Source organism: Oryctolagus cuniculus, chromosome 10 (assembly GCF_964237555.1).
Source record: "Oryctolagus cuniculus chromosome 10, mOryCun1.1, whole genome shotgun sequence".
Classification (NCBI taxonomy): Eukaryota; Metazoa; Chordata; class Mammalia; order Lagomorpha; family Leporidae; genus Oryctolagus; species Oryctolagus cuniculus.
Genome location: NC_091441.1, coordinates 44392818 through 44406365, shown reverse-complemented (window position 1 = coordinate 44406365; position 13548 = coordinate 44392818). Strand labels below are relative to the sequence as shown.

General features: G+C 38.1%; 1 protein-coding gene across 7 annotated transcripts in view; it reads right to left on the bottom strand.

Moving 5' to 3' along the window:
• The window catches only part of CCDC178 (coiled-coil domain containing 178), a 604881-nt gene that overhangs the window by 323501 nt on the left and 267832 nt on the right, over nt 1–13548 (bottom strand). Inside the window, exon 20 of one of the 7 annotated variants that reach the window (XM_070050342.1) lies at nt 8673–13546. The exons of the other annotated variants lie outside the window; for them this stretch is intronic. Within the exon in view, the coding sequence (XP_069906443.1) occupies nt 13490–13546 (57 nt within the window). The 3' untranslated portion in view covers nt 8673–13489. Of the gene's footprint in view, nt 1–8672; nt 13547–13548 lie in introns of those variants that run through there. 7 annotated transcript variants of the gene reach the window in all.

The following is a 13548-nucleotide window of genomic DNA, read 5'->3' as shown; positions in this document are numbered from 1 at the left end:
TAATAGTTTACAAAATTTTTTCAAAATGCAAAGCATTCAATATTTTCTGAATGTATTTGTACAAACTCAAATCAAATATATTTATGAAAAATAAATATTAGAAAAAATCCACAAGGAGAAAATTAAAATCAATGGATGCTCGGAAGCAAGATCATATAAAATATGAACTAGAGAAACTTGTAAAATCATATTTATTGAGATATTTGGAAATACACACTGTTTTTTTATTTAGTGGAATGTATTAAACCTTCAGATGGTTAGAATACAGAGCTCTATTATTATTTACAAATGAGTACTTGTAGTTTGTAAAGATTTTGAGTAAATAATATATTTGGAATCAAAATATTTTCAGAAATACAGAAAATAAATTAAGCCTGTTTAAAATTACCACATGCAATTCAGTTATTCAAATGTTTAAGCAGTGTTTTCCAGATTTCTCTGGCCTATATCCAGTTTTGGCTTTGACAACTATAATTCCATGTATTTATAGCACATGCTTATTTTACGAGAGTGAAATGGTTGCTTACATACAGATAGACAGGCAGTGGACATCGCACAAGAGGTCAAAGAAATTTAACTAAACCACTGAATCAAAACAGTCAGACCATTAGGTCCACGGATCTAAAACTGTGAGTAAGTTCAGGAACTTCATAGGGAATACACTCTTTTTATCCATGCAAGCTTTTTTTTTTTTAAATCAGGCATTAAAACCTAAGTAAAATGTGCATTCAAATCACACCTGTTTCAGTTTCTCAAAAGTGCAATTTCAGCTAATTTAACAATTCATTCCTCTTAGGGATACATTTTACTGGGAGATTTAAGCTAGTGAGATCAGCCTGAGTAAATCATGCAGTTAACTGATTTTTGATAATAGAAAAATTTGGCTGGTTGGAAATGCTTAAAGACTGTGCAAGTGCAGAATGTGGTGGGTCACCAGAAAGAATTCTGCTTCCATAACCAGGAGGCAAAGGCCCAAGTTTCATGTCACTGACTTCAAGTGTCATTCCCTAACAACCAATTCTCGGTCTATTACCCAAAAACAAGAATTAGAAAGTTGACAGAAATAATAAATCCAGGGGTACACCGAAATATAACGCGGAGAAGTGATTGAATATAACTGTCTTCTATTTCTTCTGTCAGATTCCAGCCGTTAGCTTAACATTCTCATAAAAACGATATTTGTTTGAGAGGCTGTGTAGTAGTGTGATGGTTGCCGTCTGCCCATGTCAGATTTTAAGCTTCAAAATAGCTAAACAACGATCTCTTCCTGCGGTATGGGAAAGCCCAATGTCATAATCACCTTATTATAGGGTGGGGGGGGATTAAAGCCAAAAGTGTCACTTGCAATTCATTTAGCAACTGGAAGTGCTAATGTGATATGGTTCCTTTTGGTGGTCAGTTTAGGGAGCATGTTTATGCACTGTTGCATGAAGATAATATTTGTTACCAGCTTTAAACAGTAAATAAGACCTTTCTCAATTTTGGAGCCATATATACCTGCTGATCACTCTTCTTTAAAACAAACACTAGCCATGACATTCACGAAGTTTGAAGGTACGTTTTGTGGTATATTCTAGGCATCTGTGTGAGAAATGGCTCCTTCCCTTTGCAGGTGAGGAGAGCTACAAAACATTCTCAGGAAAACATCCTTTTCTAACTGCTCTCCCAGTCCACACATGAAGATTATGATTCGCGAGGATCAAGGCACCCCAAAACTGTCACCTGCAGTAAGTTCCTGTTTATAACACAGGCTACTGAGTAAACTGGGAAACCTCAGCACAAATGTTTCTGTTCTATTGAGTGATTTAAGAGGCTCTTTTTTAATATGTTCATTTTAATAATCAAAAAAATGAAACAATTGCTCTGCAAAGTACAATTTAAAATCTGCAGCTATGGTTTTGAAATATCTGGGTGCTAAAATATACAGCATAAATACAAGGCTATGAGCTACAGAAGAAATTCTAGCACTCTAAACAGTGTGAGATGTATGGGTTAATAGAAAAATAATAAGCACAGTAATAAATAACTACATGTTAAAATTATAAATAGAAGCTTCAGTGATATAAATATAAGTAAATGGAAATGGATAAAATATTCAAATTGTTAAAAAACTAATGTCAATTTTATGCCACATTTAGAACCTACAGAACATAGCTCAAGTTTTCCTGTCATGAAAATAGGAGATTTTGTATATTTTGGTTTGGAAAGGGAACCAATTAAATGCATTCAATTTATTAATATTGTGTTGTATTTCTCTAATCATTCTTATGATGATATCATTCATCTTTTTATGGCATATTATTTTTTAGAAAAATTAATGTTTCTCTTCCATATTATAGGTTTTCTATAAATCATTTATGCCTACTATGCTATAAGCAAATAAAAGGAGATTTTTTTTTTCACTCATCACTGTACTGTGGTACTCTGCAGGTAGTAGACTATGTCTTCTTTCCCTCTTTCTTACTCCATCCTAAGATAGGATTCCAATCGAGTATCAGCAAAACACACCTAAAAAAAATACACTGAAACTAGCTGAAGGAAATATAAAGGAAGTGAGGGATCCCAAGTATATAACAGAACCTATCTCCTAACAAGCAAGTCAAATATAAGCGTAGGCTTTCTAGCAAATGCTATTCAAGGGGAAACCCAGTCAATTCAGTGCCCCAAAGATCAACCAGAACCTGCCACATAAATATCACTCGCCAGTCCTAATACTTACACCTGACAGAAATTTCTCGTCCTAAAGTAGATATTGTGGAGTAAATGGACAGCATCCTCTGTACAAAGAACACAGCAATGCATTTCATCAGAGCCATTTCTTGCAGTGACACTCAGGTAGTAATTCTTTTTTTTTTTTTTTTTTTTTTTTGACAGGCAGAGTGGATAGTGAGAGAGAGAGAGACAGAGAGAAAGGTCTTCCTTTTGCCATTGGTTCACCCTCCAATGGCCGCCACGCCGGCACACTATGGCCAGCGCACCGCGCTGATCTGAAGGCAGGAGCCAGGTACTTTTCCTGGTCTCCCATGGGGTGCAGGGCCCAAGGACTTGGGCCATCCTCCACTGCACTCCCTGGCCACAGCAGAGAGCTGGCCTGGAAGAGGGGCAACCGGGACAGAATCCAGCACCCCGACCGGGACTAGAACCTGGTGTGCCGGCGCCGCAAGGCGGAGGATTAGCCTAGTGAGCTGTGGTGCCGGCCAACTCAGGTAGTAATTCTATACAGAATACAGAGTACATGGTCGGGCACAGCTTTTTGATGGTCTGCTTGAATTCCAGAAGGGATTTTATATTACCTAAAAGAATGAATTACTGAGTAAAAATTATGACCAAAGACTGTTTCTTTTAGCCAGTGTTTTGTAGCTACTAAGGGTCTGAATTTGTGCTCCAGACATACCTGCAATGAACTTGTGCTCTGATTTTAGAGGATCCAACACCTCTGCACCCAGCTAAGGCTGGGATTACAGCAGACACGCTCATGGGGAAAATGCAATGAATGCCCTGTCTCTGAACAGGGTAGGATTCCCTCCAGTTCTACGAAGGCAGGCTCAAGATTTCTTGGCTCCTCTATCCCTGGTGCCTGGGATTAAGGCTGGCAATGAATTAAATTTGTCCATTTTATTCTTGATTTCCAATTACCTCTATTCACCCATGTCATGATTCTCTGTATACAACAAAGACATTTTTAAAAACATAAATCATTTGATATCCTATCTAGATACATATCTGTCTTTGACCTTTGAGCTGTTCATATTGATGTGTATAGTTGATCTGTTTTCCCTGCAAAATTCATGATTCAGATCTAAAAGTATATCATATATTTATATCATTAGATAAATGTAAAAGTAAATTAGTAAAATGTAAAAGTAATATGAATATAAATACAAACATTTGGGACTAATAATATATTTAAAGGTGGTTTGAATCAAAGTTGAATCATAAAGTATGTTCATATATTCATAATTATATTCATATCATTTTGCAATATGTAGGCATGCTGTTGCCTACCCACTAAGCACTTACTAGTGGTGTTTCATTTTGAACAACTCTCATGGATACTATCCTAAGAAAATCTCATATAACTCTAGTGCCTCTAGATAGTATTTTATTATTCTAATATTTTAAACTGCATTTTGTTTTATATTTTTGTGTTCTTGAGCATCTGTAGATTCCATGGGATGTTTTTAAGGATTATTCTATCTGAGAATCTGTTCAGCAAAACACATTTTGCCTCATCATGTATACCTTGGTCTTTCCAAATTGATGAACTTTTATTTGTTTGTTTTAAATTAAGGTTGCATCACCCTTCTTTTACTTTCACTTTCAAGCAATTTCACATATTTTAAATATTTTCTTAACTTAGATATGTTTTGGTCTATCTCTTAACAAATAAGCCAATATCATAAGTAACCCACATATATCTAGCCATTATCAAATTTTTATGCTACTTTCAGGAAATGTCAAATTTGTCTTGTATTAATAGCCATTATGTATAATTCTATTTCTACCATTTGAAATAAAATCAATGCAATTATTTTAAAGTTATAGTCAGTTTTACACAAACTACTAATTACCTACTTTTTTCCTCCTGCAAATAAGGTTTTGTGAGCAATACTATTATGAACCATTATGCACTTCCTCAAATCTACAAGTAGTACAACTTTCAGCCGTTATTGGAAGAATAGAACCTATCTACTTCTTACAAGCAAGTCAAAGTAAGTCTACGCTTCCTGGAAAATACCATTAAAGGGGCAACCCAGTTAATTCAGTGCCTGGAATCAGAACCTACTGAATAAATATCATCTACCAGTCCTAATAGTTACACCCAACAGAAATTTCTCATCCTAAAGTAGATATTGTGGAGTTAATGGACAGCATCCTCTTTTCAGGGAACATAGCAATGAGTTTCATCAGAGCCATTTCTCACAGTGACCCTCCATAGAGTAGACAGAGTACTGGAAGAGGGCTAAGATGAAGAGGAGATGCCATCTGTTCCAGCTGTCTTCCCTTTTACCCTGGCATGCTTTCCCCCTCAAAGACTGAGCTATTTCTGTAGCTAAAGCTTCCTTGTACAAATGTTGCCATTATTTCTAAGTCATCTTGCATTCTGGTACTGAATTTTATTACAAGGGCAAAGATACCCTTTGCCTCTGTCTCCTGACATAACTAAAGTTTTGGCTTTGACTGTTCTCCCTATGTGCCTTGTATTGACCACAGCACTTGGAACACACAGACTTCTCTCTTGGATGGCTTAGGTTAGTTGGAACTTTGTTCTCACATAACTTAGCATGCTGATTTTATTCTGAAATTTTATAGCTGGACAAAAAGTCTAGGATACAAGATAAAGCCTTTGAAACCATTTTTGAAGCTATCTGAGTAAGCCATAATGCAAGTGACTTTTGCCAGACAATTAGGTTCAGAGAAGTTAAATTAATTGCTCAAAGTTCTACACAAGGTCTCAGAATAGAGATCTAAGCCTGGCCTATTTGACTTCAGAGCCTGGACTCTTAAATGCTATTATTTAAAAAACTCTCTCAAAGAAGACAGACGAGCAAATCTGGAATAGTCACTCGGAGGAGTGGTGAAGGGATTTTGATGGAGCATGGGTCATAGCATCAGACACTTCTGAAACCTTCACTGAAGAATCAGCTGTGAATAACATAAACCTTTTAATTTTAATTTAAAAATTGCTATCATTTTGAGAGGCAGAAAGAGGGAGCTCCCTTTGGCTGGTTCCCTACCCAAATGCCTACAATGGCCAGGTGTAATCCAGGATGGGGTCAAGCCAAAACTGGGAGCCAGAAATCCAATCTAGATCTCCCATGTGGGTGGCAGGAATCAAACCTACTTGAGCCATCACCTGCTGCCTCCCAAAATGTGCATTAGCAGGAAACTGGACTTGGGAGCAGAGTTAGACTGAAATCTAGGCACTGCAATATGTGATGAGGGCTTCTCAAGCTACATCTTAATATCCAGTCCAAATACTCACCCTATGAATCCTTTATTAAAGAGCAACTGTCAAATTGACTCAATTTTATATAGTTTCCTATCCTTGATTTTTTAAAATTATACAAGAATGTTTACTTTCTTTCAAAGATACCTCTACATTTTAATTTTATTACTTTTAACATGTCCTAAACTACATCAAATACTAACAGTAACTTCATTCCTCTCTTCATTTGTCCTTACATTAACCAACAATTTCTCTTCTTTATTTCAGTACCCACTCCCTTGCTCATGTTTCAAAAGGAATGGGAAACAATGTGGAATTTTCTGAGAATTTGTTTGTCCCAACATTTAGACTTAAAACCAACATCCATCAGAACACTCCCCTATGTTTGCCAGAGTTTTCAGTTCTCCTTTAACTTTCTTCATAGAAAGTGATAATTGAGGTTTCTAATTCATCTTTAACAGAGGCCACCAAACAATACCTACTTTCATCTATTTCTGAACTTTTCAAAGATACTACTTTGCTGATTTTGTATCCTAAATCCAAAGCAGAGGCTGCCAAAGCACCTTTTCTACCTATAGTGACTGTTATATGGTCTGAAACTCTTCCAGTGAGACTACCATAGGGCTGGGGAAGGGAGAGAGAGAAAAAGGAAGAGAGGGGAAAAGAGGGAGGGAGGGAGAAAGCGAAGAGGAAAGGGACAGGGACAGGGACAAGGAGTTAGTTTTATTTTAGAGTTTAAGGAAGAGCACAGACAGGGACTCCCATGGTGATGCCCTTATCTTTACTGACCTCACTCCAGTACAATTATTTCCATTTACCTGTCTTTTCCTTACTCTTACTGAAAATGCACTGTTTGCTACTACACTCCTCTTCCTCTCCAAAAACATTTGTCCATTTTTTTATGGGCTCCTGTAATAAACTGTCTACTTCTTTATACTCATCACAGAACATACCCACTGGATGCTTTGTCTTAACTGAAAGCCAAATCTCTACTTAGGGCACCTGAATCAGAACAAAAAAGTGGGCAGACGTTTTTCCCTGGAATTTACTGCCTTCTCCACTGCAATCTTCCTCTAGCCTCCCCTGAATCTCTTCACCCAGAGATCATGCCTTCTTGCTATCACTTCTTTTTACTCTTATGCTCTTCCATTTTTGCTGAAGACTTCAGTATACAGCTCATCACCTTCTTTACAACTCAGTGAAATTATCAGTGACGACTTCAATATTCTTGGAATTCTTCCATCTGTCACTTTGTTTCAGATGGCCTCAGCATCTTCAAAAACCCTATACACAGTTTGTAACCTCCCAAACTCATTGGCGTACCCTAAACTCTTCTCATTTAAAAAATGGCTCACTTCTGAAATTTTAAACCATATTATCTTTTTATAGCTACCATTTTCTTTTCTTACTAGCTTAATTTGTCATCTAGCCACTGGGTTCAACAAGAGGATTGTGCTTTTTTTTTTTATATATTCATGTGATAAATAAAAACCTTAAAGTGAGAACCATCTTAACTTCTCCAGCCCCTGTCCTATATACTTAGGTTTTCAAAGCCATCTTCTATTATGTTCCCTGGCTACTGGTTCTCTAATGATTTTATATTTGAATGTTTTTTCTCATTTACTAGCAAACTTCATTGTCTTTCCCTTCTTGTCCTCCATAGATACCTATGATATAATTTCAATTAATTACTTTCTGTATTCAACACACTTTTTGTCTCTCATTTGTGTTTAGGTCTTATGCTACCTAAAGAATTTCAGCTGTAAATATTTGAAAAAAAGAAAAAAAAACACATATTTCTTTCAAGTTTGAACTACTGACAGATGGGAAGTAACTTGCTGTTAATACCACAAATTAAATGTCTATATGTGAACGCTCCCTCTGTGTCTCTGGCCAGCTATGTCTTTCTTAAATTTTTGAAGAACAAGCCTCTTCACCAAACCTCTAACTTCACTGCACAATATTTACGTTTTGTTTTTAGAGAACTATCTGCTCTCACATCCATCTTCCCTTCTTGTGGAAGACATCCCTTCCAGCTTAGGCTGGTGCTTCTTCCAGGGCTCTGTATGTTGCAATTCCATTCCACATCCTTGGGGAATTGGCTTTGCTTGTCTTTGCTCATGTCAAAACCATTAACACGCCTCCCTCTGTTAGCTTTTCTTCCTCAGCAAATAAACATGCTCAAGTGCTCCCACCTATACACAAGAAGTCTATTTCTGTTTACTAATTTATCGCTTTTTCACACAATCTATGCTTTGAAAGAATTGTCTGGACTGAATTTGCCTACTTTCTCATTTTCTAGTTTCTCTTCGGCCCACTGAAATGTGGCTTCTGCCTTCACCACTCCATTGAACTTATTAATGTAAGTATGACCTAGTAATTATCTCTAGCTTCTTTTAGTTTCTACAGGATTTGCTGTTTGACTATGCCTTTTCTGTAGAAATCATTTTTTCAAGTACTTTAATTGCATAAATTTTATTTGTCACTTTTCTTCTCCTCTCTGTGGTCATGGTGTATTATATGGTCTTTTAAATATACATGATCATGAAATTCTCATATTACCCCCCACCATATTACTCCATATCTTTCACCACCTGATCTTACCTCTCATTGCACTTTCCCTTTGGTACTTCTATAACACTAAATACACAGAAGCATCCTTAACCCCAACACAAATCGTGTTGTAAGGACCCAGAGATATGTATCAATATCTTACACGTTCTTTTGGATGGGACAGGCAGCTTGATTCAATATTTTCAAAACTGAACTAATGATTCCTTCTCTCCACACTTGCTCCTCTTTTTAGTAAAAGGCCCTGCACTTAGCCAATTCTACAAGGTAAAAGCCTGAGATTTATTCAGAACTCCTGCTTCCCACTGGCTCCTATATACATACATACATACATATATATATACACACACACATATGTATATATATACACATATGGAGAGAGCAAGAGAGAGTAAAGTCTAAGTTCCATTTATTTTCCCTATAAAATGTCTCTTTGTTCTCTATTTATCCTGATTTTCCTGCCTCCTCAATTTCAATCTGGGATTATTCTAAGAACCTCTTACCTTTTATTACTGTCTACCAACTGTTTCTTATCACAAATGAATCTTCACACTGCTGCCAATGTCACCTTCTGGATAGAGTCAACACTATGACATCCATAGGCATCTTAAAACCTTTCACTGCTCTTTTCTTTTAGGATAATGTTTAAATTTGGTTCACATTGTCATTTGTAGCTCAAGTACCTTTAGTCTGCCAACCAGCTGTCACATACACCTTTCATTTTTGCTGACCTATCAGGAATATAACTCATTTTAAATATTTCTGTTTTCTCTGTCAAAAATTCTGTCCAAATTTCTACCATGCATTTTTCTAAAAATTTAGAATAAAGTTGTTTTTTCAGAGAAACCCTCCTTTGTCCTCTATTTTGATAGGGGCTCCTTCCTCTTGCCCTATTCAATGATTCTCATATTTATCACACTACATTTACTGGTTCTTCTCATCCCAGTTTTCAATAGAAGTCAATACAGAGACATAATTTTAACAATATCATATACAAGTTTCAACAGTGGCTGGCATGTGTTAGCAGTCAAAGAACTGTTTCATGAATATATTTCATTGAACTAAAGCATTTATTCAGAACTTGTAAAAGCAGTACAATTCACATTAGCTACAAAAATTTAAATATCTTGGAATGAATTTAACTGAGGAGGTAAAATTTCTCAAAAATGAAAATTAAAAAAAATTGAAGAAAAAAATAAGACATACAAAAATCGAAGAATTTTCCATGTACATGGATTGGAAGAATTAATATCATCAAAATATCTGTGCTACCCAAAGCAATTTATAAATTCAATGTAATCCAATCAAAATACCATGGGCGTTCTTCTCAGATCTAGAATAAATAGTGCTAAAATTCATATGGAAATACAAGAGAACCCAAATATCAAAAGAAAACTTAAACAACAAAAATAAAGCCAGAGGTGTTACCACACAAGACTTTAAGATATACTACAGCGTGGTACTGGCACAAAAATAGACATATACCAATGGAACAGAACAGAAATCTCAGAAATCAATCCACACAATTACAACCAACTGATCTTTGACAAAATAGCTAAAATAAATCACTGGAAAAAGGACACTGTTCAACAAATGGTGCTGGGAAAATTGGATCTCTGCATACAAAAGTATAAAACAAGGTCCCTACCTTATACCTTATACACAAATCAACTCAAAATGGATCAAGGGGGGCTGGCGTTGTGGCATAGCGGATAAAGCTACTGCCTGCAGTTCCAGCATTCCATATGGGTGCCAGTTCTAGTCCCAGCTCTCTGCTGTGGCCTGGGATTGTGGGGAGCAGGGTCCATCTCCCGCAACATGGTGGAGCACCCGGGAGACAAATAAGTACTGAGGCTGTGGACTGAAACTAACTCTATGCATCTGATCTCCCACCATATGACACTGAGAGGGAGTAAACAAGTCTTACACAGCTGCTTAATTAATTAGCTGATTCCTGATCCAACCTCAGATTGGAAGAAAGCGGCGTGCCAAGCACGCGGGCAGCGGACATGGATTGGTGGGAGAGGACTATAAAAGGGGGAGAGAGACAACATGCGGAGGCCCCCTGAGAGAGTCGGTCGGAGAGCTCGCTGGTGCCGCTCCTCCGGGGGAGCGGCAGCAAATTTGGGAAGGACCGGGGAAAGAAAACAGTGTCCGGTGTCGTTCCTCCAAGAGTGGGGGAGCGACATGGGACAGCAGTAGAAAATGGCCCAAGTACCTTGGGCCCCTGCACCCACATGGGAGACCTAAAAGAAGCTCCTGGCTCCTGGCTTCAGATCAGTGCAGCTCCAGCTGTTGCAGCCAATTGGGAAGTGAACCATCGGATGGAAGACCGATCTTTCTCTTTCTCTTTCTCTTTCTCTTTCTCTTTCTCTTTCTCTTTCTCTTTCTCTCTCTCTTTCTCTCTCTCTTTCTCTCTCTCTTTCTCTCTCTCTTTCTCTCTCTCTTTCTCTCTCTCTTTCTCTCTCTCTTTCTCTCTCTCTTTCTCTCTCCCTCTCCCTCTCCCTCTCCCTCTCCCTCTCCTCTCTCTGTGTAACTCTGACTTTCAAATAAGTAAATAAAGCTTTAAAAAAAATGGATCAAGAATCTAAATCAATAACTTGATACCATCAACTTACTAGAAGAAAACACCATGGAAACTACTTAAGACATTGCTATAGGCAAAGACTTCTTGGAAAAGACCCCATAACACTGGCAATAAAGGCAAAAATAGACCAATGGAATTACATCAAGTTAAGAAGATTCTGCACTGTAAAGGAATCACCCAACAAACTGAAGAGGCAACTGACATAACAAAAGAAAATGTTTTCAAACTATGCAACTGATAAAGGATTGATGTCAAGAATCTATAAAGAGTCAAGAAACTCAGCAGCAACAAACGATCCAGTTAAGAAATAGGCAAAGGAAAAAGGACATGAGCAGGCATTTTTCAAAGGGTGAAATTTAAAATCTGCTCAGGATCACTAGCCATCAATAAATGCAAATAAAATCCACAATGAGGTTTCACCTCCCCCTAGTTAGAATGGCTATCATATATAAATCAAAAAAACAATAAATGATGGCAAGGCTGTGGGGAAAAGGTACCCTAATCCACTTTTTTAAAAAAAAAAGATTCATTTATTTATTTATTTGAAAGTCAGAGTTACACAGAGAAATGAGAGGCAGAGAGAGAGAGGTCTTCCATCTGCTGGTTCACTCCCCAATCGGCCACAACGACCAGAGCTGTGCCAATCCAAATGCAGGAGCCAGGAGCCAGGAGCCTCCTTCAGGTCTCCCATGAGGGTGCAGGAGTGTTGCAGTTGATTTCTCAACAATGTTGCAGTGGATTCATTTCTGAGATGAGGAGTGTGGTGGGGGCATGAGGAGCGGAGTCACCACACAGACCCCGGGAGTGGGGTGAAAGCAGGCCTGAGGCAGCAGCCCGCAGACACGTTTATTTGAGTTAGTACCGCAGCTTATATAGCCAAGACCAGTCAATCCGGTCAAGGGGCGGTCTATGCCCCAACCAATCACAGCCTGTTGCCAAGCAGTTTCCAAAGCCATCCAATCACAGCCTGTTGCCAGGCAGTTTCTGTTGTCAGTGGCCATCTTGGCATGACCTTTTCACCTCAGTGGCCATCTTGGCATGAACTTTTCACCTCAGTGGCCATCTTGATATGACCTTTTCACCTCATTCCACCACACAGGAGCCCAAGGGCTTGGGCCATCTTCTGATTTCCCAGGCCATAGCATAGAGCTGGATTGGAAGTGGAGCAGCTGGGTCTCCAATCAGTACCCACATGGGATACTGGCACTACAGGCCAGGGCATTAACCCACTGTGCCACAGCGCCAGCCCCCTAGATTCACTTTTGATGGTAATGTAAACCAGTATAACCATTATTGGAGGCAGTATGGAGATTCCTCAGAAATCTGAAAATAGAGCTACCATATGATCCAGCCATCCCATTCCTGTGAATTTACCCAAAGGAAATGAAATCAGCATATCAAAGGCTTATCTGTAGCCCCCATGTTTATTGCAGCTGAATTCATAATAGCTAAGAAATGGAATCAATCAAGATGTCCATCAGCTGATGACTGGAAAAAGAAATTGTGGTATATATATACTATGGAACACTACTTATCCATACAGGAATGAAGTCATGTCTTTTGCAACAACATGAATGCAACTTGAAACCCTTATGCTTAGTGAAATAAGCCAGTTCCAAAACGACAAATATCATATATTTTCTATGATCTTTGATAACTAATAGTGCACAAAAAATGTAATATGGGGCTGGTGCTGGGGCTTAGTAGGCTAAGCCTCTGCTTGTGGTGTCAGCATCCTATATGGGCACTGGTTTGAGTCTCAGGTGCTCCATTTCCTATCCAGTCCCCTGCTGATAGTCTGGGAAAGCAATGGAAGATGGCCCATGTGCTTGGACCATGGCACCTACACAGGAGACCTGGAAGAAGCTCCTGGCTCCTGACTTTTGATCAGCCCAACTCCAACTGTTATGGTCATTTGAGGACTAAACCAGTGGATTGAAGTTCTCTCATTCTCTTGTTCTCTTGTTCTCTCATTCTCTTTCTCTCTCCCCCTCCCTTCCTGTCTCCCTCCCTCCCTATGTCTGTAACTCTGCCTTTCAAATAAATAAATCTTAAGAAATATAATATATATAAGCAAAATGGACATTTTGAGATTTGAAGGAAGGAAGGAAGAGGAAGGGTGGGAGTGTGGGCGGCAGGGTGGGTAGGGTGAGAAATATCACTATGCCCCTAATCTATATATATAAAATACATGTTAATTTGTTATCTTATATAAATAATAAAAATAAAAAATAGTATTTTGAGGACTATGTAACAATATGGAAAGGATTTTATAAGTCAACAAATATTTAATATTTCAGGTACACAGTCATTACAGCTTTATACAAATATAGATATGGAGAGAAAGGTAGATGAAAATTCACCAAAATGTTAGCGCTGGATTATGGGTCCAGATTCATTGATGAATTTTCTTTTCTCAGAGTAACTTCAGTGCAAACCT